Source organism: Ambystoma mexicanum, chromosome 7p, assembly GCF_040938575.1.
Source record: "Ambystoma mexicanum isolate Mex_15411 chromosome 7p, UKY_AmexF1_1, whole genome shotgun sequence".
In the NCBI taxonomy this organism is placed as follows: Eukaryota; Metazoa; Chordata; class Amphibia; order Caudata; family Ambystomatidae; genus Ambystoma; species Ambystoma mexicanum.
Window position 1 is genome coordinate 257,876,538 of NC_090939.1, and position 25,344 is coordinate 257,901,881.

Below are 25,344 nucleotides of genomic sequence, written 5' to 3' on the forward strand. Positions count from 1 at the left end.
GCGTTAATAGGGAAGAAAGTATAGCAAACGGAATCACGTTATATGATCACGCTCGATGGAGCTGTCAGTATCCATACCTCGTGCTGCTGAAGAATATCTACGGCTGTTGTAAATGTGGTGCGCACTTCTGAAAGCTGTTGCGCCGATTCGTATCCGCATGGTCCCGCTTGCCCTGGAATTACTTGAATGTTAGGCTCTGCATCAAGTGCGTGGGTTGACGCTTCAACAACTGCCTGAAACATAGTATTTGCATTAGTAAGGATTACAATATTGAAAACACAACACACACTTGGGGTCGACCGCACAGGTACATATCAATGGCTAACGACGAATGAAACATGGTGTAGAACAATCAAACGACAAGTGTTGCAGTCCTGATGATCACGGTCGATGGAGCAGTCAGTATCCATACCTCGTGCTGCTGAAGAACATCTAGGGCTGTTGTCAATGTGGTGGACACTTCAGCATCTCCCTGAAAGACAGTACTTGCATTAGTATGGATAACACTAATTATAACTGAAAACAAACACCAGGGGATGACAACTAAGGTGTATATCAATTGGAAAGCACTAACCAAACAATTGGTAAAATAATCACACGATACATAAAAACTATTACTTGATATGCATAAAACAAGTCTGTAGCGGAATAGCATCATGATTACCTGATACGCGCTAGAAGTGGTTGATAACTGCGGGCATGTCACGGATGTAGAATGTTCTTGCTTCAGATTCAGTGGATAGTCAAGCAGTTGTAAAGGTAAATTATTGTTTGATGATGAAATGCAAATATTAAAAAATTGCCATGTAAACCGACAGAATACTTGAGAATAATGCTATTGAAAATGCGCAATATAGTACAGTTCCCTGTGCCCATAAATAGATTTCCTTTGGGGGTTATAAAATCGAAAAATAATGTATTGATAAATGTCATTATTCAAAAAGCTATACACTCATATCAATATTGAAAGTATTACAAGGGACACAACACCTAAAATATCAATTAATCCATAGCAGCGAAATTTGTCTACGGCATAATCGCAGACAGGAACAGTCAACACACAGAGAGAGGCAAGCGTCGAAAGAATAACCCTAGGTTCATGGAACACGCGAGGTCACGCTCACCTGACAGTGGCGAGCGATGTGGACCTAACCAGCATGGATATCGTGTGTCTCCAAGTGACATGGCTTTTAGAGAAACTAGATGGATTTGAAGTGGAAATATCACCGGCCATAAAATGTTTGTTGGGTCGTCCATCGTCTAGCCTGTTGACCGCAATAAAAATGGGCTCCGGTTTGTCTTCGCCAAAGAAAATAATGGAATCTTACGAGTTGCTGGTGATAACCACAACGTGGAGCAAACAAATGACACAGAGGGAACAGGAAGACACTATTCACCTAGCAATAATAAATACATATTGGAACCCCCAACGGACAAACACAAAAGCATATTGTAGAAAGATGGGTGAGACAATAGACTGGATATACGCAGAGTTCGAAAAGATTGAGATTATCGTGTGTGGCGACTTGATCGCTGATTGTGCAGAACCACAGTGGACCACAAAAGACAAGGCCCTACAAGGTAACACAGTGAAACGTGGAAAGGCCTGGAGGGCGGTCTCCAAATCGCGAAATTTACATAACATGGAAACACTATTCCCTAACCAAGTGAACATCCCGACCTGGGAAAACCTGTCCTCCAAAGCCACTTTGGATTACATCTACGCCTCCCAGGGTCTTCTGACGAGTATCCTGGAATTCAAAGTACAAAGAACCACCCACAGTGATCATAACCTCGTGATGTGCGCATGGAATGGGAAGCAGTCGGCCAACCCAACATATCAGTTTCAAGTGGAGGTGAATATCCAGCAAACCCGATTGCGCCTGACGGAAACAGATATATAATATAAAGATATCCAGAAACTATGGATGGCCGACTGAAGTAGACGCAACTAATGGCGGCGTAGAGCGTCCAAACTATCTACCGATGTTGCTTCCATTTAGAAGAGTAGTCGCTGGTAAACAAATACAGGCGACGCATTCTAAACATACCTATGACAAACTGGTAGTCGAAAAGAGGAAAATTGCTCGCAAAGCGAAGAGAACTGCGAAGAAAACAAACACCAAAGAAGCGTGGGAGCAGTGGCAAAAGGAAGCAAAAAAGTACAAACATTGGTTAAAACATCACAAACTCCAACTGTACCAACAAGATGCCGAGAAAATGTTGAGAGCCCTCAACACAAAAAAAGTCAAGCAACTTCTGGGCACTAATTAAAACTACGTACTCAAACACGGCCACAGAAATCGCAAACTCAGTGTCAGAGGAGAAATGGGTGTCATATTTAACGGCCCAATTCGACCTACCGCAAGAGAGAGCACTGGAGAGTGACAAAGATGCCACAGCAGAGTGGGTAAACGTGTCGAACGTGGCGGAAATCGAAAACGCCATCCTCAAACTAAAAACCTCAAGAGCTCCCGGTCCGGATGGATTGACCAACGCAGATCTGAAAAAATCACCAAAAGCATGGGCGAGCGTGATCAGCAAAATCTTCTCCCACTGTAGGAACACTAACATGATCCCTGAAACCTGGCTGAAGGCTATAAATGTCCCCATTATGGCAGAGAAAATCCAGAAAGTTATAGACCCATAGCCTTGCTAGATATCGTGGAGAAGATTTTTGCATCACAGTTATTGAACCACTTTAGAACCTGGGCCAAAACGGCTCGATGCAACGATGCCTTTCAAACAGGGTTTCAGAAAAATGGGAGCACCTCTATAAACATCCTATTGATCAACATACTAAAGGCCAAAGTGAGAGAAGGCGCCCCAAAAGTGTATCTTACATTTGTAGACCTGTCGAAAGCCTTCGATAAAATAGATCGGGCAAAACTCTGGGATAAGTTAAATCATTTGAATTGCCCCCTGGCAATCTTGAACCCGATCAAAGCACTCCATGCCGACACGAAAATCAGGGTGAAACTGAACAAACAAGGTGCCCTGTCAAAGGAGATCCAGGTGAAGCGTGGCGTTAAGCAAGGCTGCCCCTTAGCTCCGGCTTTGTTTATCACGTTTTTGGGGGACTATCAATCGGAGGAGGAACAAATCACAGCCTTCCCCCCCAGGATAGGTAAAGCACAAATATCACGACTACTCTATGCAGATGACGCCATCATCATCGACCAAACGCAAATTGGACTCCAGCGCAAATTAACAAACTTGGGAAAATATATGGAAACGAACCATTTGGAAATCAATATAGCAAAAACAAACATGCTAGTTTTCGACAAATCAACAAAAAAGTCGGCGCGACCACCAAAATGCTACCTGAACAAAACAAAAATTGAGGTGGTGAATGAGTTTAAATACTTGGGGGTGATCATTGATGGTTCAGCAAGAGACAAAGCAATGCAAGAACACCTATGGAGCAAGGTGAGATTGTTAACAGCACAGACGAGAGCGGTGGACAGAAAATTTGGAAAATTCTCTATGCTACCGGCCATCAACTTTTATAATGGGAAGGTGGTCCCATCGATCATTTACGGCATGGAAGCTTCATTAAACATCCCCAGAAGCGTGTGGCAGAAGCTGGAAGGCCACGTCTGGAAGTCTGTTTTGGGTTTACCGAAGTCAACTTCCATGCCCGCGATCAGGCGGGAACTAGGCCTTGTCTCGCTTGCCTCGCTGGTAGAACAAAGCAAAATGAGATTATGGAGGAAAATCTTGATGTCGGACACCCTACCAATTTACAACATTATCGCAGAAGAACTAAAGAGTGGCTCATGAAGGCTTTCAAGATGTGGGCTACAAGACTCCAACTCATCTTGACAGAAATAGCCTGTACAGAAGAAGATCTGATATCCAATCCGGACCGGGTGAAACGGAAAATGGAATGGAGGGACTGGATTTCGACAATTGAAAAAGCCAGTACTAACAAACTACTGGCCCACCTCCCGCCAACATTTAACAAAGTCAAAAAACCGCAAAACTATTGCCTGAAATTCCCAAACAAAGGCATGCGATGTATGATCTTGAAGGCTAGACTCAATCTACTAATGACGCACGAAATCTTAGCCATCCGCAGTCCGGCAATGGACAACAGCTGCCGCTTATGCAAGAACATGGACAAAGTGGAAACCTTGAAACATCTGACGCTCCAATGCCCGATGACCAAACAAAGCAGAGCCACATACCTTCAACCTCGACTCCAAGGGGTAACAACAGTAGAGGAAGAGGTTTTGTGGAACAGGCTAATCTCAGGAGGGACAACACGTTGGTCCTTGAGATTGGTGAAACTAATAGAAGCAGCCTTTAGATTGATAACCCAGCTAGGTTCAGCGAGAGAGTCACTGAAATCAGGAGACTAAAGCTCAAAGGCAAAGAGGGTGGCATCTGCATCGCTTAAAAACCAAACAAGAAAAGAGACTGTGAGGAAAGGAATCCGGACTCAGAAGCACTCGTTTTTCGCTTCGGGATTCTCTAAGTTGGGAAAACCCTTGTAAAAATTAAACATTTCTTTTTAATTAAAAATTCAAGTAAAAAAAAAAAAAAAATTATCCATTCAGCTACCTACACACTACCGCAAGGCCTAAAGCTAAATCCGGACACTTGACTCACCAGTGGCGGAATGTGGACGAATAGAGTTGGAATAGCGTTTGCGAGAAATTTTCGTGTCGTTCGCCGTTTATTCTTCTTTGTTACCCAAGATGTGGCGTACATGTTCGAGGAAAAGTGCCGGCTGCAGATGCGGTATCGTCACCCCTCATGTCCTCTAAGACTTGTTGGACTCTATTTTCCAGCTCATCCAGTGGATATCCGCAATGTCTGACCCATTCTCTTATTCGATCAACAGTTTTCGGGAATACATGCATTGTAGTGCCTTCAGATTTAGCATGGGTCTTCGAAGGGCAACCGCCAATCGAACAGGCAGGCATTGCTGAAAATTCTCTAAAGTAAACATCAATATTATTATAAATCCTTGATGAATAAAAATGTCATAAAAAGTAAATGAACCATACCATGCTCAATGCAAGGTTTGTTTCGGTTGCCGGAACTATACCAGTTCATCAAGTTTGGCTTAGTATTTGCATAAGTTACAGAAATGTTTTAAATTATGTGACTAAACTCTGAACATGTGACTCGTCCCTTGGATGTTCTGGCTTGCACGAAAAGGAAACATGCTTACATTATAGACTGGACCACCGAAGGATGCAATTCGATGACAATTGACACAGATGAAAATAAATAGATCTATTGATAGCATGACAATTGAAACTCAAGTCAATAGCAATGAGACCAATGACCATAGCTCAATTGGGTACTGTAATCGCAAATAGATAGAAATGTAAAAATGACTGAAATATGACTAGGATACATGACCTTACCTTGACCAACAAACAGTTGGATTCAGCAGGCCGAGCAGTATGTTGCAGGAGAACAGGTAGATGGCCACAGGTAGCACACTGAAGAGTTTGCTCGAAGCGGTCACAGATAGCACGACGACGAGCAAATTAGCTTAGATCTCAGTGCTTCTCAGGTAGAAGGTTCAGGAGTTGACTTGCAAAGCACAAAGATGTTCTCATGAGACATATCAAGTATTAGAAACAGGGGTGTGTTTGCGAATGAATGACGTGTGTATGTCGTGGTATTATGTGGTTTGCAGGGGGCGGCCTGCCTCAGGGGAGGCCTGCCTGGAGACACGGGGTCTGAAGAGGCCATGTGAGCGATGGCCCCTGGGCGTGGGATACCTTTTGAAGTGTAAATGCTGTTTGTCACCTTGGCCCTTTGCGCCGTGACAGCCCCCCATGCCAGCGTTCATCCCCGGGTGCGAACCGCCTTTGATAGAGGGGGTGGGATGGATGGGCCGGTGGGCGTGCAGATAAGGCACAGGAAGACTGCTGAATGGAGACACACTTATGTGGATTGCAGGGGGGTGGCCTGCCTCAGGAGAGGCCTGCCTGGAGACACGGGGTCTGAGGAGGCCATGTGAGCAATGGCTCCTGGGCGTGGGATACCTTTTGAAGTGTACATGCTGTTTGGCACCTTGGCCGTTTGCGCCCGTGACAGCCCCCCATGCCAGCGCTCATCCCCGGGTGCGAACCGCCTTTGATAGAGGAGGGTGGGATGGATGGGCCGGTGGGCGTGCAGATAAGGCACAGGAAGACTGCTGAATGGAGACACACTTATGTGGATTGCAGGGGGGCGGCCTGCCATGTGAGCGATGGCCCCTGGGCGTGGGATACCTTTTGAAGTGTACATGCTGTTTGGCACCTTGGCCGTTTGCGCCTGTGACAGCCCTCCATGCCAGCCCTCATCCCCTGGTGCGAACCGCCTTTGATAGATGGGGGTGGGATGGATGGGCCGGTGGGCGTGCAGATAAGGCACAGGAAGACTGCTGAATGGAGACACACTTATGTGGATTGCAGGGGGCGGCCTGCCTCAGGGGAGGCCTGCCTGGAGACACGGGGTCTGAGGAGGCCATGTGAGTTATGGGCCCTGGGCGTGTGATACCTTTTGAAGTGTACATGCTGTTTGGCACCTTGGCCCGTGACAGCACCCCATGCCAGCGCTCATCCCCTGGTGCGAACCGCCTTTGATAGAGAGGGTGGGATGGTTGGCCGGTGGGCATGCAGGCAAGTGTGTGGGAGCGAGGGGCCATCAGGCCCTCTCATCCTTTACTTCTCAGTAGAAACTCGGACCAAGTGCCTCCAGTAGTGGGTTCGCCCCTTGCCCTTATGTGATGTTAACTTTGGTTGACATTCGCGTAGATGGGACCACTGAGCAGGACACGGGGCATCCATTTGTGTACCCCCTTTCCAATCCATCTTGGTGACCAGGCCTCACTGCGCACAGCACATGACCCCCACTCTCGTTCCCACTCTGACTGGAAAACTCCAGAGGAATTTGCAACAGCTAATAAATGTAACACATCACTCTTCCTCTTCGATCCCTGTCCTGCATGTGAACCAGCCTGAACTAAGCACATAGCTCGTTCATCTCCACAAACGTGTCCTCAATACCTGCATGCATTATTGAGAATATATTATGTTAGCTTAGATAGTGACCACCCTGCTTCATAGCGACCTGACCTTCACCCATTCGGAGTACAGATGTCTGACGTCCATCCTTGAATGGAGACACACTTGATTCATTTAAAAAATCGAAACAACCGTTGTTAAAATATATGTGGTGTTTTATTTTGTATCTTATTTTGATGACACAAAAATACAAGACTTTACACATTGTACAGGTCAGGTTGCAGCACAGTGAGAGAAAATCCCCTGTACTGACCGCTGTCACTCGGGAACATTTCTCTTATGGCACGAACGGCACAGGCGGGTATTACTCTTCGAACGCGTTGTCCAAGCCTCCAGTGAAGCCACCATGTAAAGGAATGATAGGCCACCAGCCTGTACCGCCTGTGAAAAGGAATGAAACAAACTGTTTTTAAATGACCAAGATAAGTTTAATAAACGTTTGTTGTCAATGACAATTCTTGTAACTAATGGCATTCTGCTCGGACAAATGCTATCTAGACACTGCACACTATTGAACGACTTTCATGTGTTACAATGATACATATATGTAATTTTGGATATAGTAGAAGACCATGAAATAGGAGTGGCATGACAAGCAGAGTATACTTACTCGTTACTCGGATTACGAGGACGAACAGTTGCACGAAGTTCGTGCATAAGCACCATCATTATCCTCAACACGGACCGTGTGAGGCAGGCTGCCCTGAAGTCTGGCAGCTCGGTGATGCATTGCGGTCGTGGCTCACCTTCCGAACTGTAGGCCATGCATCCCGAGTTTTCACAGCAGTAACAGTTCTCGTCCTCGGTTGGCATTAGCTCGCACCGATTGCATGTGCACCAGGTGGAAACATCGTCCATGCAACTAGGTCCAGGCTCTTCAGCTGTTGAATCGTCCTCCCAACTGCTGTCCAAAGACCCATCGTTTTAGCGTGTTTCCCTTTCCAGTAGTTCCTCCTCGGTATACTCGGGCTCGTACATGTAGGGCATTATTGTAGCCATTGTGTGTTAAACAAACTAAAATAATTTATAGCGGTGGTACTGGTATCTGTTCACACGGGCTACAAGCAACGAAGGTAGCTGACCAGAGCACAGAAACGAGTCACAGAATACTCAAAGTAACACAGAGAGAGGAATGGAATCGAAATTCTGCTGCTGTGTGTTGTGAAACGGTCTGTTTATACTTATTGAGGAAAGATGCGTCCTGCCATTGCCATGGCGACACGTCATTAGCTGAAGCACAGCAAATGTTGACACGAGACATGCTTTGGCGTTCTGAAATGGGCGATACGCATCTGCTGATGACAGGCTCAGGGGCGGGGGATATGATTTAGTGCCGCAAAAGCAGGTCAGCCAGGGCGATGGGGGAAATGATAGGATTATCACAAAATGGCAGCTCCCTGAAGCCTGTTTTCGCATGCGTTTAATGGACGAAAACTCGGGTAAGGTCCATAGGAAATTTTTCTAAAATCGAGCGACTTAGGCTTAAAAACACATGTCCGGCCCATAGGGGCAATAAACATTTTTTACTGAACCATTCCTTTAAGAGCTCCATCATGAGAGATTAAGGAATGGTGTTAATTGGTAAATATGTTACTGCCAACTTTACCAATATGACAAATTATGAATGTGGGCCTGGAGTGGAGGATTTAAATTCTGGTAAATCCTGCCACCCACTGCGGAAGTCGGCAGCAGAAATTCCTCTGCTGTTATTCCGCCAAAAAAGCCCCATTGACTCTAATGGACTAAAATAAAAATGGGGATTTACACCACCACCATCACTTGTAATCTGGCGGTGATTCAACGTGACCAAGTGGCGGTAACCGTAATTGCGTTCAGTGTTTTTCTGACAAATTTACCGGCGGCACACCACCCAACTCGTAACAAGACCATTTCATTTGGTTGGGAAAGCTAGCCAGATGAGTGGTCAAGTATAGGCTCAGGCTCCATATTGCTTCCTTTCCGCGTCGAGTAAGGCATACGTCACCTGCTGTCCTTCGCAGGATTGTGTGCATGTTCTATCAGATCTACACAGCAAATGAGGCCGCTTCCACATGCATAAGGCAATGATATGCCCTTCTTCTGCATTAGGTAAATGGCCCTCAGTTGTGGACAACCTGCGGACCTCCACATGTTTTGGCCTACAACTCGCATCAGACCTAGTTAGTACAGCCAATGGTGAGGGATCATGGGAGCCGTAGCCTAAAACATATGCAGGTCCACAGGTTGCACAACAGCGCTCTACACCCACCACATTTCCTTATTTAAATCTGAAAACAGATCTGCACAGACTTCTCTAAATTAACGCCAGGAGCCAGATTCTTTGAACAGATATTAAAAACTGGGAAAATGCACTCAGCATCAGTTTAGCTGCTGTTGTAATGTGGAATGGAGAAAACAGGATTTGCACCAATCAAATATCAAAAGATTTCTGTAATGGAATGAAATCGTTCTGACCATTATTTCTGCCATGACAGGAAACAGAATATGTCTTGCTCCAAATGTAGTTTTGAGCCAAGGCAATTTTCTAATATGAAAGATTGGATTTTGTTTGAGGCAAAATCTATTATTATGTTGCACAGCAAACATGGTAGGAAAATCAAACTGCTTCAAGTTTTCCCAAGTGTAAAAATCTCTAATACAGATTGGGGAAAAATCTAGTTGCTCCATTTCGCATTACAGAAACAGAAATACTGGTTCTAAATGCTTGCGCTCAGATTTTAGCCCCAGGATTTTAAACCAGGATATCCGATTCACACTCTCACTAACCATAACCGGTCACTCAACACACAAAACGAACCTCCCTGGAATCTAGGAATATTTTCTCATAGTATGGAAGCAGGTTTGTATCTGCTGGGTTTTGTATAGTTCACGCATAGTTGTGCTACCACAATGCACTGTACAAGAAGGGGATACAAAAAGAGAGTGAAATATAATACAATTTGAAGGATAGAACATTAAGTCTGAACATGGAGGAACAGATACAAAGGGTTCCCCGGGGGCAGGGGTGGAACAAGTTTTGTGGTGGGGGGGTATGTTCTACAGGTTAGCCACAGAAAGGTAGACTCATCTTTACGAAGGTGTCAGTGAATCTCATCTGTACTCCTGTTGAAGGTATATTCCTGTGAGTTTTACATCACCTGACCTTCCTAACTGCTCTGTTGAATCCCTCGGTCGGCAGCCACGTTTTTTTCAGAGCAGATATCAAGAGCCTCGAATTCTACAAGGTCCATCTTAACATTTCTGCAGAAACAGAAGAACGCATCAGATAAACAAAAGTGGATGGAGCCGGAAAATTGGTGCAATCAGCTGCAACAGGCTTTCAGTAAAGCAAGGAATGATATTAGGAATGGTATTTGTCCACCTCAGACTTAAAGTGAATCCCATGTGGGTACCCTCAAAGACCACCCTCATATTATATCTGACGATAAAAGTTGGAATTGTGAGGTGGCTGGAGGAGAGCAGGAATTGCAGTACGAATATGGTCCTTATGGATATTTCCATAGGAGAGGCGAACATTATATGGTAGCACTTGAATCCTATTAACTGTACAGGAGGTCCATGACACTCAAAGAACATTGAGTCCTGTATTGATCTTTTGGCTCCTATGAGCACTAAGCTTGGGAGCAACTCTTCGCTCTTACAGTATCCGGATGCCTTAAAACAGGTCTGGATTACACCATTACATAAACAGCCTTGGTTAGATGCAAATAACTTAGAGAACTATAGAACAAAATCCAAAGTGCCATTTCCCCTGAAAGTGATGGATAAGGCCATCAAAATCCAACCACAAGATCACCTGGAAAATAATTTAATACTAGGAGACAGGCAGTCTAGATGTATGCCTGACCGGGGGACAGACGTGGTATTACTCGATGATTGTCAAAGTCCATCTGATGCAAATTTCTGATGAAGGTGACAGGGTCTTGTTGATGCTCTTAGGTCTATCGGCAGCATTTGACACACTGGACCATTCTATCCTGCTTAATGTGTTAGAGGCGGTCACTGCATTATCTGAGCAGGCAGTGAGCTGGCTCAATTTGTTTCTCTCAAACAGAATATCTAGAGTTAAACTGGGCAATTTTTGTTCAGACCCAAAACTACCTTTGCTTTTTAACACGCATAGCAAACCTTTACATGATCTGTTAATAGAAAGGTGGGTAATTTCCCAGCCAGGATTATGAAGATGACACCCAAATAGTATTCTGGTTATCTGGCTCACAAGATGACAATGTGGTATTTATTAAGGAAGCATTTCGGGAAATTGCAGGATGGATGTCAGCAAACTGGCTGGGCCTCAATCAATCCAAGATAGAAATCCTGTTTATCCCTCCCTGTCATTGCGTTGGTTAAAACGGATGCAAAGTGTAAGTCCTTGATCAAGCTAATTCTCTCAGTATAATTTTTGACTCCTCTTTGTCATTTGCTGCCCATTTTAGCAATTTGTTGACCTCTGCACATTATGATCTGATGATCCTGAGACAGATCAGGCCCCTAATATCAGAACATAATTGTGCCACTGCAGCACGTGCCATAACAGAGGCAAAACTGGATTACTGTATACTTCTACCCGTGCTGTTGCAAATTCCAACAGTTGAATACATATGTCCACTGTTCTAAGAAGGCTGCATTGGCTTCCCATTGCAGTCCAAACTAACTTCAAACCTCTGACTCTAATCAATAAAAACGTTAATGTTAAATCCCCAGAACATTTGAATAAGAGATTTGTCTTGGTTCCTGCTACTCAACCACTCACATTTTAAATGCTCTGATCTTTGGTAGTTCCAAGATCTCAGAACTCAACGGCGTACGGACACTCAAGCACCAATATTGGTATCAAACCGTGGACAGGCTCCCACAGGACATTAAACAAACACCATCCTTACATGAACTAAGAAAAAAAGTGAAAACTTTTCTGTTCTGATAAATCTCTTTAGCTTTCTGTCCTTCTGTCTATTGTATGATGGTTGAGTGCTGAAAACCCTGAACGTACACATCAGCGACCCTCTCGCGTTTGCCTTCTTCTGCTATGAGAACGGGTGGGAAGTGTGCTCCCTTTCCATCAACCTGAAGTCCCCAAATGCAGGAAGCCATTAAGTAATTCCTACTACAATTTTCACTTTTTTCTATGCCACTATTTACAATATTTGGAAACAAATCTGATTTAAATGTTTCTGCTTCTCCATAGAACTTAGCTACCCACTTTCCTTCTGTGTTGCTCTCCAGGTGTCTGGTTATTGTCACTTACTTCGATATTCAATACATTATTGTTGCATAGTATCAGAAGAAAATATCCACCAATCAAAGAAACCCTTACTCAGAGCTCTCAAATTTCCCATGAACATGCATGAGAAGCTCATCCAGGCCTGTTTCTCCCCTTGGGTTCTAGGGCTTGTAACATTTTTCTTTCTCATTTGAAATTTAGGATAACTACAAGTCCCAGAATTTCAAGCAAAAACAGGACTGGATGGCCCTCTCACGCATGGCCACCGACAACTGGAAAGCTATGCTTACTGTATTGCAGGGTTGTGGGGAGGCCACTTCATACATGCATAATGCTAAAATGGTAAATAGTCGCATGACAGAGCTAGAGAAGTGCAATAAATAGGGCCATTTCAGTTGTGGGAAATGGAAGGAGCATTAAATGGAAGCTATCAGTGGCACTGCAGAGGCACTGTTGGGGATACCCACTGGGACAAGAAAGGGACCCAACCCTGACATCTCAGCAAAAGCCCCAACCACATGCCCACAGGTCTCAAAGTCAACAGCTGCAGTGTATTACAAGTAGCATTCCATGAATGAACGCAAACACCAACAACTCTTCAGTCCCTGTCCCCTAATTGATATGTGGCAATCCAGTGCCAAAGTACAGATTCCAATGTTCTTCTGATTAATTCTTGCCTCCTCTCTGGAAATGTACAACATGATCAGAGCATATATAACACATTGGGCCTAATTATGGGGCTGGCGGTAACCGTGCCTGTGATACCGGCGGTTTGCCGCTGGACCCGTAAATATTTACTGGCGCCTGACTTCTGGGTAACACCGGAGGATTTCAACCCCCGGCGGACTGAAAAGTCAGGCGCGGGCACATTGTAAGTCCCCATTCCCATAGAGTCCTTTTAGACTCTATGGGAATGGGGACCACAGAAGCACCAACACTGTTGTTAATGGTTCCGGTGCTTCTGTGAAAACTCTGCTGGCGGGTGTCTTCCCACCCAGCAGGTCTTACATGCCGGGCGGGAGGGCACCCGCCCTGCAGAGCTGTAGTGTGCCGGTCCAGAAACAATGGTGCTGGTAAGCATACCGGCACACTTATAATGATGCCCATTGTTTCCTTTTCATCAGCTACCACCATTCTTTTCTCTGCATTCCACCCACTATCCCCATAGTTGATACCACGTTGCTCATAAATTGTCTTTGCATGTACTGCACATTCATTCATGGTTACCCTCAATGTGTTCACCACTGAGGCACTGAGTTTATAACATGCTGAAATATGTCCCTCCTAAGAGACCAGGCAGGAACGCGAGGCAAGAGTTTTAGAATGCCTGCTGAGCTCTGCCTCATCAGAGATTGCAAGCAAGGCTTGTTTCAGGCTGCCTTCTAGCCACCGCTCCAAAACTCTTCTCATCACCACCCCCACTCCAATTCTTCCCAAAATCTGGGCTCCTCTCCACAGGATCATAGCGTGTGCAATAATATCTGTCCCCCCCCTACCCAATCCCCAAGCCACCATCTTGTACAGAACGCGAAGGGATTAGTTTTTAAATAGGCAATTACTAATATTTTACCCATTGACTATTCACCCCAAAAAGGTACTACAGACCCTAGAAAGGTGGGGTCCTCACTAATATAACGCACACACAGTGCTGCGCAGTTTAGTGTCTGTCACTGACCTGGCATACAGTCTCTCCAAACGAGCATTTGAACTGCAGCACCTTGGGGCCATCCTGGGTCAGCATTATCTTGACGTGAAGAACTCCTACAGAGGAAACAACATGAAGCACTTTCCACCATCAATCCATAAATCTTGCAACTGATGTGCAACTTTTTTTTAAAACACTCAACATCAAAGTTTCAATGTAAAACTGCAAAGAAAGTTAAACAAACAAAAATCGAATGAATGAATTTTCTGCACGGCATCCAATAAAATACAGTTAAGTGCTAGAAATGAGGAGATAAAAGAAAAAGGTGTGCTTAACTGTGTATTTAAATGGGGCGGGCGGGTCAGAAAATAAAAGCAGAAGTAAAAAAACTGGTTCCATGTCTTAAAATCGCGGTATAAATGTCTGTGTATACAAAATATTGCGGCAAAAATGCAGTGGTTTTGCGCCACAATCATGTGAAGGATGCGGGGGGACACCCTCACAACTCCTGGACCCATTATACCATTTAAGAGGAGCGGGGGACACCCCTGCAACCTCCACTCCCCTTAAATGGTATAATGGGGTATACCTTTACCGGGTCAAACCACAGCATTTTTGCTGCATTTTTTTTTTTACGGGCGACATTTTTGCTACGGTTGTATTACCTGATACCAAAAAACTGCCCCCCTTTTTTTTAAAATTTGATTTACAATTTTTTACAAAAAGAAGAATAGAACAATTCCTTAAGATCCCCTTTTTTGATTAATATTCTCTATTCCTTCCGATGTTAACAGTTTCTTTTGTGTCGACCTTGTTCGTGGTCTATGTTTTTCCAAGAAGGCAATTCCTCGTATGTTCTGCTTCCTTGTTTATTTGCCTGGTTCCTCGTTGGACTGATCTACCTGTGGTGCGAGAGTTTTACAAAAAAAGGAGACCACAGCTATCACAAATGAGGTCTTGTCGCCGCTCATCAGTGTCGTCCATCAATCCTCTTCATCGTACACTCGAAATTTTTAAAAGTGGTGGGTCAAGTAATTTTTCCTTTACTTAATCAAGCCTGGGCAGTGGAGCAATACACGTTTTAGGGTTTCGTCCTGGTCAATTACTTTACAGTGGTGACATTTATTTTGGTCAGACTTTCCCCTGATTGCAATGATCTCGTTGGTGGGGAGAAGGTTCAGCCGTGCTCTCAGGAAACTGTCTCAATACACTCTACTTGGAAACTTTCTACAGTTCGTTGGCAGACTGGCCGTTAGTTTGTAAGTAGATGCGGTAGTGAGAGTATGAATCCAATCGCTTTCACCTAATTTCTTCTTTACTCTTGTGGGGTTGGACATTAAGTCCACTTCTGTACAACCAATTTCTTCCAGTTCAGACCTGTTTTTACTCAACCAGTTCTTCAACAATTTGCTGGCCCCGTCCAACAGTTCCTTGTTGATGAGGTCTTACATTTTTGGGAGAATTGCTACTGATTTTTCTGAGCAGCGCCAAACTGTTCCAATCGACTACTGCTTGGAGAGAAGGGAGGCTCAGTCAACAAACTGCCCCCTTTTGTATACAACAAGAAGGAGTGGAAGACTCTATTTTTCAAAGAACTGTGCCTCGTATGCAGCTGATCGCAGGGTCCTGGTCGCTCCATTGACCTCTCTTGCGGGGCAATGCTTTGCCAACTGGCCCATGGGATTCCACTCCAGCCCATTGGATCTTTGTCTTGAAAGATGGGGCTGACAGAAGATTCAGGGGGTTGGAGCAGAGGGAACTGCCTGTGATAAATGAACATATGCAGCATAACATAGGAACCATAACATGGGATTTAAATGGTATCCATTGCTCCACAGGCAGCCAGTGAAGCTTGTAGGGGAATATATGTATGATTGTGTTTCTGTGTACCGAGCGATGATTTTCTCACCAATCTTTACCTCTTGATGGAACAACCTAGGACCCCCAATCATGTTATCTTAATCCCAGTGACGACTCTAATCTGTTTGGTCAGGTAGGAATGGCCAAGTAGCTCGAGATGCATGCCCCTGCCACGTGACTGATGAAGGCATAGTATTGATATTGATATTCATATTTTATTTGTATCGTGCTCATACACACGTGTTTTCATAGTAGAGCCCCATTCAGCGTGAAACGCGGGTGCTTCTCAAAGCAGAGGAAGGCAGATATATGCTGAAGACGTTATGCCAGTAGGAGGAGTCACAGAGCTGTTTGCTGGCACCAACCACCATGCCAATATTTAGCCTGAGGCAACGTCAGCCCATCCACACCTACACAGCCATCATATGCCACACAATAATGCTGTATGATTTTGGCCCATCAACAGCAGGATGTGGGAATTATCTGCTTATGAGGAGAGCTGCTGACCAACTTACTGGCTGAGCAGTGCGAAAGGTCTAAAATAAGAATTAAATGGGTGTTAACTATCAAGAGCGTGTTGGGGACCAGAATGAAAGAACAACTGTAGTCGATGCAAAAAATATAGGCATGTCCTGTTGTGCCTGCGAGCCACATTTGAACATATCACTCTTTTTTCCTCTTTTGAAATACTCACCTAGGCAAGAGAAAAGGGGTAAATAAATCCCAAAACAAATGGCAACCTTGACCAAGCATTGAACCGCATATTTGCAATACCAATCATTAATATGGCGGCTATCGAAATGCTGATCACAGGGCTATAGGAAGAATAAAACCCTCGCTCCTCCATTTCTGACGATCCTGTAGTATTCCTGCGCTCATTCATATCTGTACAGAAAGATCTTGTGACTGCGAGCATAGAGCAGTCGCGTTTTAATGAATACGTAATGTACTGTATTACTTTAGTGCACTGTCCACAATGCAGATACTTTAAACATCGGGAGATGCTTTGTTAAGCAAAAAATATCCAATACCAAATAATCATAATATAAAAGAGTACATAGAGTCAGGGAGTTGATGAAGGTTATAGTACATATTTTGGCATACCCGTCCCTGTACAAAACAGTGACTGAAACCATCATTCCAAGATGGCCACCACAGTTCAGAAGTTGTTTGTCCTTTTATTGTCGTTTGTCAGCAGAGCTGCAGGGGTGGCAACAAAGAAAGTAATTGTACTCTGAGCAATACGCAGCTGATCGTAATGCATCAAAAGGCACATGATGTCTCGGCTGTGATTACTGATGTCGATGACTGTTAATGGTCCCGTGGTCCCGGCCCTGGTTTTGGAGGGCCATGATGGGCAGGCCCCCTGCCTAGTGCACAGAGCTGGCCCCGAGCTAAATAACATGCATCAGGCAGGAGTCATGGTGGCACAAGACTGCCGAGCGAGAAACTGCTCGGCCCTTTATTCAGTTGATGACACGTCTCCCTCGTGTCACATAACACGAGACTGTTGCAGGAGCCCAGGAGGGGCTTTTGTCTAACATCCCATGCCAAGGGTGAACGTTCAAATAGCGAAACACATCACTCTTTTTTCCTCTTTTGAAATACTCACCTAGGCAAGAGAAAAGGGGTACATAAATCCCAAAACAAATGGCAACCTTGACCAAGCATTGAACCGCATATTTGCAATACCAATCATTAATTGGTCATCAAACTCATGAGCCATACGCAGCAATTACATTGTGACATGGAGATTGCCATTCACTTATGTACCCGTTCAAGTCTGGCAATTGAGCAAAGGGAGGGGCACATGAGAAAACCTTAATATACAGGAAAGGGGTGTGCCTTTATTAGTCCAGGGGAATTGGTGAAACAATGCCATGCCAGTTTACTGGATCCATTTTAAGCGTGGCACACAAGGATCACAGCTTCACGCGTCATTTGCTTGCTGAGCCCACGGTAAGCCTAGCGCATTGGCAGGGCCACAGTTCATTGGGGCAGTGGGGAAAACACGTAGCGAAGGGTGACACACTAGTTGGCCGGTGTGTCAAGTGATCGCAGACCTTCGCCGGCAAAACAGCACCTGGAAGCACAGAGCGCTGGTGATCGGTCGCTGAAAGAGAGGGCGTGAGACCCTGGTGGCAGCTCTCTGTGCCGCGCTGCATCTACACTCGCGCAGGCGGGAAGTCAACCTTGTAGGTGCTCAGCCATAGTACCATTGGGGTCGCTCCACTTTTAACCTCCACCAGTCGGGAGCCTGATTTGTTTCACTTCAGCCATAAGCCGCTTCCCTTCCCCTTGCCTGGAGCCCTTTTCTGAGGGCGGCCACCAGGTCGTTCAGTTTGGGCGCACAGGTCCTTCCAGACAAAAGGAATGCAGCCAGGGTGAAGCAATCGGGCTGCAACGGTGTTCGCTTCTCTTCTCCCCTTGGTGAGGGTCTTGTTACACCCCTAGCCCCTGTGGTGGTGGACGAGTGTTTCGAGGTAGCGGGCCGCAGCTCCCTCAGTCAGGAGTGGGGCAGGTGGGGGAGGACGGATGGCCGTTGTCTGTCATGGCGGCGGTTATGGTGTCTGTTAAGTCCCAGCCCTCGGCGTGCGCGCCCGAGGGCTGGAGGAGTAGGTTAGGCCGCACGGCCTGTGGCGCAGCGCCAGCGGGAGCTCCAATAACTCACACGCACACACGGGTGGATGGTCTGCCCCGTAACTGCCTCCTGAGCGCGGGGGCGGGGCTTTTATTCAGCACACCCTGCGTCACCGCGTAGCGGGACGCAGGGCGGAACATAACATTCCTCCTTTATTATAAAACAAACACACATAACACTAACTTGCATCAACTGTGGGTGCAAACGTTTGCTCACACACTAACTTGCATCAACTGTGAGTGCAAACGTTTGCTCACGCTCTTAACCAATAATTGTCCGGCCCTAGGGACCACGGTCCAGGCACCTCACATTACCACACATAGTCATTTAGCTTGGCCGGCGGTCTCGTAGCCTCTCTCAGACCGTACCGCCCTTCTCGGGGCCTGCACCCCCCCGGCTCCTGATCTGGCTCACTTTCACTGGTCATGTCCTCGAGGCCGTGGGCCTCCAGCGGCTCCCAGTTTCCATCCGCCGCTCTGGTTTCATCCGGGATGGACCTAGGCTCGTCTTCGCTGGGCTGAGAGTCTTCCTCTTCCAGCTGGCACTCACTGTCAGTCCACAGGTTGCGAGGCACCGCCTTGAACCATGAAGAGTTCCTCGTCACTCGACGGTGTCCTCGGGTCACAGTCACCATGGTTCCGTGCCGATCGCTGACGGTCCATGGCAGTTCCTCGTATCTGGTGTCGAGTTTCGATTTGGTGGGGTTTCGTAGCATGACGACTTGGTCCCCCACTTGGTGATCAGACTGCCTCGCTCTTCTCTTGCCGCTCATGTAGGCATTGGCACTCCTTCTCCTCATTTCCGTGCGTTCTTCATTGACCTCATCCGGGGTCCTGCTTGGGTGGTGCGGAATCGAGGATCGGATGACGGTGCCGAACATGAGATCCGCCGGCGGTATGCCGGTTGTGCTGTGGGGGATAACCTGATAGTTCCTGAGGAATTGGTAGAGATCGATCTTCCATGGGCTGGCGTTCGCCTTCGATACCCGTAGCACCTTGTTAATGGTTCTCATGAAGCGTTCGGCGTCCCCGTTGGCCTGGGGCCACCTCGGCATGATGTGGTGATACTTTATGTTGAGGTCCTGCAGATAGTTCTTGAATTCCTCCCCGGTAAACGGTGGCCCATTGTCACTTTTGATGGAGGTTGGTAGTCCGTGAGTTGCGAACATTTTTTCTATGGCTGGAATGACCACTTCCGCTGCTGTGGATTCGACTATTTCAACCTCCGGATATCGGGAGTGGTCGTCAACAGCTACCAAGAGGTGGAGGCCTTCCCGTAGCTTGTAGAAGTCAATGCTGATGGCCTCCCACCGAGAGCGGCCGCGTGCCGCCGATAGAATTGGTTCTGGTTCTGGCGGGGCTCCTGTTATCTGACATGGTAGGCACGTGCTGATGAGTGTCTCGACCCTTTCCTCGATCTGGGAAAACCATACCCTGTGCCGTATGCGGGCCTTCGTCCTTGCCAGCCCTTGGTGTCCTTCGTGCGCTAGGGCCACTATCCTGCCTTGCATTCTGAGAGGGATCGTTATGCGGTGGCCTCTTAGTATCACTCCGCCTTCTGTGATTGACAAGTCTTGCCGGACGGTGAACATGCCGGACAGAAACCCTTTTGCTTCCGCTGTTCTGTTGTGTGTGTGTCTCATGAAGTTTTTCCAGTCCCCTGAGATTATGGCATCTTTCACTAGATTGCAGCAGGGATCCTTGTTGGTTTCTGCCTCGATCTCTTCGATGCTCACCGCTTTTGGCCTCATTGCCCGAACCACTTGGCATATATGTTCCTCTGTCTCTTCGGCCACTTGGATCTCGTGTTGGGTTGCTGCTCGCGGGTGCCTCGAAAGGAAATCTGCAGGGTTTCCACTGCCTGGTTGGTAGATGAGATCAAAGTCGTATTGCTGGAGATGCCATTTGGTGATCCGTGCCGGAGGGTGTGACAACATTCCCATGAAGATGGGTAGTAGGGGCTTGTGGTCGGTGACTGCTGTGAACCGTCGCCCATAGAGGTACAGATGAAAGTGCCTGCAACCACACAGCACTGCGATGGCCTCTTTCTCGATGTGGGAGTACCTCTGTTCGGTTTCCGTGAGGGCTCTCGAGGCGTATGCTATCGGTCTTTTCTCCCCTTCTCTCGTCACCTGCATCAGGATGGCACCGAGCCCAACGGGGCTTGCATCCACGAATAGTTCTGTGGGCAGCTCGGTGTTGTAATACGTCATCTTGGTGTCGACGGAGAGGGACTCTTTGATACTTTCAAACGAGTCTTGGCACTTCTGCCCCCAGTCCCACTTGGTGTTTGCTTTCGTCAGCTCCCGTAGTGGCTACGATAGGGTGGCCAGTTTTCGAATGAACCTCCCACAGTAGGTTGCCATCCCTAGGAAACTGCGTACTTCTGTAGGGGTCATCGGTGGGCTTGCCGCCTGGATGTCTGCGACCTTCTGGGGATCAGGGGAGATACCCGTGCTGCCAAACTTGTAACCAAAGAAAGTGATTTCCGATCTGAGGAACTCGCACTTCTCCCTGTGTATGGTCAGTCCAGCCTCTTGTAGTCTGCCCAGTAGGGTATGAAGCCTCTTGAGGTGCTCCTTCTTGTCGGGGGCGTGAATCAGAATGTCGTCGCTCACGTTGAGGACCCCCGGGAGGCCCCTGATGACCCCCTGGATAGTTTGCTGGAACACTTCAGCCGCAGACGAGATTCCGAAGCTCAGGCGTTTGTATCTCCTTAGCCCCAGATGCGTTGAGAATGTTGTAATGTAGTCAGTCCAGCCTCTGTAGTCTGCCCAGTAGGGTATGAAGCCTCTTGAGGTGCTCCTTCTTGTCGGGGGCGTGAATCAGAATGTCGTCGCTCACGTTGAGGACCCCCGGGATGCCCCTGATGACCTCCTGGATAGTTTGCTGGAACACTTCAGCCGCAGACGAGATTCCGAAGCTCAGGCGTTTGTATCTCCTTAGCCCCAGATGCGTTGAGAATGTTGTAATGTAGCGCGAGTCTCTGTGGAGTTTGAGTTGATGATACCCCGCTTTCAAGTCAACTTTCGAGAAAACACAAGACCCTGTGAGGTCCGCCACGATTTCGTCGATCGTTGGGGTGATGTGGCGTTCTCGTTTGATGGCAGTGTTAGGTAGACGCATATCAATGCAAATCCGGACCTTTCCAGGCTGTTTAGGCTTTCGTGTGACAACCATCGGGGAGACCCATGGTGTGGGCCCAGTAACCGCCTCTATGATGCCGGCTTCCACCAGAGCCTTGAGCTCCTGCTCCACTTGTTCTCTCATGTGGAAAGGTGTCCTCCGATGTCGTACGGCCTTCGGCTGTACTGTTTCGTCGATGTGCAGCCGGATGGTTTTGCCCTTCAAACAGCCTATTCCATCCTGCAGCTTGGGGTTTTGACTTAGCATTTTCTCCACCTCTTCGGCCTCATCAATGTGGCAGATGAATTTGACCACTCCCAGATCTTCTGCGGCGTCTCCACTCAGGAGGCTTTCGATTCCTGCCTTTACGACATATACTTTCGACCACAGTCTGTTTTCGCCGTGCTCCAGCGTGGTGCGGAACCTGCCCATGACTGGTAAGGGCTTTTGGCTGCCGTAGGCATACAACAGCGTATCTGTGCTTTTCAGGACCGGTTGAGGCTTCAGAGTCTGAAATATGCTTGTGGGCATCACGTTCACCGAAGCGCCGGTGTCAATGGTCATGAGAATGCGCTGGTCTTGGACAGTGACCATGCACTTGCGCCTTCGGACAGATTTCTTTTGTGTTTCTGAGCCTTGGCTTAATGCGGACACGAGGTATATCTTTCTTCCTTTCTTCTCGTTGTCCTTGCCGGGATCTAGCTGCCCTGTCGAGATGTCATCCCCCTCTTCCTCCGTGGAACAGTTGGCCACTGCGACCCTCCTTGCACTGGCCTGCTTCTTTTTCTTGGTCGCGTTTTTGTCAGAAGTGTTCTGTGGGGGCTGCGTGGAGGCGCCCGATGATCTGCACACCTTTGCATAATGATCCTTCCTGCCGAAAGCGCCGCAGGTGGTGCCTTGCGCAGGACAGTTGCGGCGGCCATGTCGTGGGCCACCACACCAGCCACACTCTGTGGGAACAGGAATGCGCGGTTGCCACCTGTTCTGGCCATAGCCCCCACTGTATTCATCCCTCGAGGATTGTTTGTTGGTGATCTGGGCCACCATGGCTGTGTTGAGGACCGGTTGCAGTCTGTGCAGAGTGGCCTCCATGTCGGCCGCTCTGGTGTGGGCTAGTTCCCTTTGTCGTCCTAATTCAAGGATTCGTTGCAGGGGGATGCCTCTCTCGCTGAGAATTAGGCGCCTTAGTTTTTCTGAGTGTACGCCGTTAATGATTTGCCTCCTGATCTCCCTCTCAACATTAGTGAACTCGCAGGACATGGCCAATTTTCTTAACCGAGTGTGGTAGGCATCCAGGGTCTCCTCTGCAGCCTGTATGGTGGTGCAGAAGATGAATGTCTCATGGTCCGGGTTCAGTTGGGGGAGAAAATGAGCAGTTAGGGCATCTTTTGCGTTTTGGTACGCATCTTGGCCATCGGCCACATCCAAGGAGTTGAAAATGCGCAGTACCTCGTCACCCACACTGAGGAGTAGGTGCGCCTTCATTTTCCTGGCCGACGTCACATCTTTGCACTCCATCGCCATCTCGAATTTCTGGATCCACAGCTGCCATCTGGGTCCACTCGAAGATGGGTCGGTAAAGGGGTCAAATGGCTGGACCAGTGTCGATGAGCCTCCTTGTGTGTGAGGCTGTGGGGACGTCAGCGATAGGTTTGCCGCAATTCTGGACGGCGTGGTGGGCCCAGCGGTGGACGTGCCGGCCGCCATGTCGACATGTACCTGTTCAGTGCTGTCGTGATCTCTTCAGGCAACCACTAGCGCGTTGAAGTTGGGCCTTCCCTGGAGGTGCCTTGGTGTCCAAACGCTGTATCGAAGAGTTTGGGTGCTGGTTTTTCTATGTGGTTCCGATGTCACGTCATGATGGGGCCCCTGGTGAACGATACCAGATGTGAGATGGCTCCACACCACCCAGTCATCACTTGTATCACTTGTAGGGCGAGTGATGATGAGAAGATTGATTGAAAGCGAGAGAACAAAAAAAAAATTGTTTTTTTTTTTGTGTGGGGTGGGTCATGTGTGCGACCCCCCCCCACCGGGTGTCCAAAACTTTGGCCGCGATGGCTGCAGGCCATCTAGGTGCCGTGAACGTCGAGCGCGTGTTTGTCCTCGTTTCACCTCGTCGCCATTGTTAAGTCCCAGCCCTCGGCGTGCGCGCACGAGGGCTGGAGGAGTAGGTTGGGGCGCACGGCCTGTGGCGCAGCGCCAGCGGGAGCTCCAATAACTCACACGCACACACGGGTGGATGGTCTGCCCCGGAACTGCCTCCCGAGCGCGGGGGCGGGGCTTTTATTCAGCACACCCTGCGTCACCGCGTAGCGCGACACAGGGCGGAACATAACAGTGTCTCTCGCTCCTCCAGGTGGGCAAAATTCAAATCAATGCAGTGGATGCCGCCCTTCTTCCCTTCGCCCTCCCGATGGGGGCTTACTTTCAGTGGCATGCAAGGGTTGGGGAACCCATCTGTGGAGCTGCACTGTAGCTGCCGATCGCGCAGGCACCCTTTGGAATGAGGGCCGCTGCCAGGGCAAGGTTGCCAGGCTGCTGTGGCGGCAGGTATTTCCCTTTTCTGCTGCAACACGCCTGCAGTCCGAGTAATACGCTGTATCCTTGGCCTTCGTCTCCGGAGGCAGATGCTATTGCCTTACGCAACGAAGGCAGCTTCATTCCGCCCTAATTTCTTCTTTTTTGTGTGTGTGTGTGCACGCACCGGGGACTCCGCCAGCATGCGCCCGTTCTTCACGGCACCGCGGCACCTTGTCGGGCATCCAGTGGGCACTGGGGCGGGCATCTCCCAGGAGGGCGCAATACCCTCATCACAATACCCTCATCGCCCCCCCCCCTTTCTGCCGCCCAGGGGCGAACTTCGCCAGGCACAGGCAGACCAGCATGGCAGGTGCCAGGCTTTGTCCCCTATGACCGTGCGTGAACTCCCCCAGCAGGGAGCGACCTCTGCCATGTATCTTGACAGGGAAGCGCAGTCCCTTCTTGTGGCCACTGTCTTGGCCCAAAATGCCCTGCATGCCAGGGCTTCATTAACGCTGTTGGCCTGCTTTACCACGCTGGTCGCGTGACAGGAACTGGCTGTCAATGTTAAGGGGTCCGGTGATCCCGTGCCCTGGTGGTGAAGGGCCATGATGGTTAGGCCCACTGCCTAGTACGCAGCACTGGCGCCCGCTAAATAACATACAGCAGGCAAGAGTCATGGTGGCATAAGACTGCAGAGTGGGAAATCGCTTGGCCCTTTATTCATTTGATGACACATCTCCCACGTGTAACATAACACGTGACTTCTGCACAAGCCCAGGAGGGGCTTTAGTCACAACAATGACATGCACTACGTTCTCCAAGAAAGCTACCAAGGGATGCCAATGACATGCCTCAAATAACCACACCTGAAACTGTCAGGCAAAGTTGCATCACTGAAGTACCCAAACAGAGATGCCAGTTCTAGAAAAATCAGGGTGTTGACACCACCATCATTAACAGCCTAACAGAGGTCAATGAGTATCGGCAGGAGTACAGATTCAGTTCCCTTAGTAGGCTGGAACCCACACTAGACCGCCTAAAACTGCACAAGGTCCTGAGCCCCCTGGTGACTGCATTTCAGAACTGTTTAGTTAGTACTGGACTGGAAGCTTGAGGGTGGATCTGAAGCTAGCTAGTTACAGACAGTGGAAGGATCCAGTGTCAGCATTTTGAGTTTGGAGATGGGTCAGAAGTGGACTAGATACTACAGTTGTTAGGATATACTTACACCATTTTAAACCTGGAGATGGATCTGAAGCTGGCTGCAAACACAGCACAAGGATTCAGTGTAT

At 47.9% G+C, this 25,344-nt stretch overlaps 1 protein-coding gene across 2 annotated transcripts in view; it reads right to left on the minus strand.

Annotated features, from left to right (window-relative positions):
- LOC138525980 (trifunctional purine biosynthetic protein adenosine-3-like) overlaps window positions 1-25,344 on the minus strand; it is a 615,458-nt gene that overhangs the window by 370,238 nt on the left and 219,876 nt on the right. For both annotated transcript variants that reach the window (XM_069636272.1, XM_069636273.1), the window contains exon 8: window positions 13,931-14,016. In XM_069636272.1, the coding sequence (XP_069492373.1) occupies window positions 13,931-14,016 (86 nt within the window). The remainder of the gene's footprint in view (window positions 1-13,930; window positions 14,017-25,344) is intronic.